General features: G+C 77.3%; 1 protein-coding gene across 1 annotated transcript in view; it reads left to right on the forward strand.

Annotated features, from left to right (window-relative positions):
* Positions 1 to 23: 23 nt before the first annotated feature.
* RPL30 (ribosomal protein L30) overlaps positions 24 to 352 on the forward strand; it is a 4,016-nt gene continuing 3,687 nt past the window's right edge. Inside the window, exons 1-2 of the mRNA XM_010577068.1 lie at positions 24 to 151; positions 243 to 293. Of these exons, the coding sequence (XP_010575370.1) occupies positions 273 to 293 (21 nt within the window). The 5' untranslated portion in view covers positions 24 to 151; positions 243 to 272. The remainder of the gene's footprint in view (positions 152 to 242; positions 294 to 352) is intronic.

Here is a 352-nt window from a genome sequence, read left to right on the forward strand (position 1 = left end):
CCCGTGGTTGGGCGCAGGCGCGTTGGCAGCCGGCGGGAGGGGCGGGGAGGCTGCGCGCGGCTCTCGCGAGAGCTGCCGCGCGGGGATCCGCGATGCTTTGCGGCAGCTCGGTCCTTTCTGGCTGCCCGGCCATCTTGGCGGCGCGTCTCCGGTGAGTGGGGCTGGGCCGGGGCGGCGCGGGCGGGCGCGGGGGGCCGCTGCCGGGTGCTAACCCCTCCCCCCCGTTCACCCCTGTGTTCCAGTTACCGGCCGACCCGACGCGAGGCAGCGACATGGTGGCCGCGAAGAAGACGGTGAGTGGGAGCGGGCCGCGTCGGGCTCACGTGGCGGCGGCCCGGCCTCCGCCAGCGGC

Source organism: Haliaeetus leucocephalus, unplaced genomic scaffold (assembly GCF_000737465.1).
Source record: "Haliaeetus leucocephalus isolate CR32 unplaced genomic scaffold, Haliaeetus_leucocephalus-4.0 Scaffold555, whole genome shotgun sequence".
Taxonomy (NCBI): Eukaryota; Metazoa; Chordata; class Aves; order Accipitriformes; family Accipitridae; genus Haliaeetus; species Haliaeetus leucocephalus.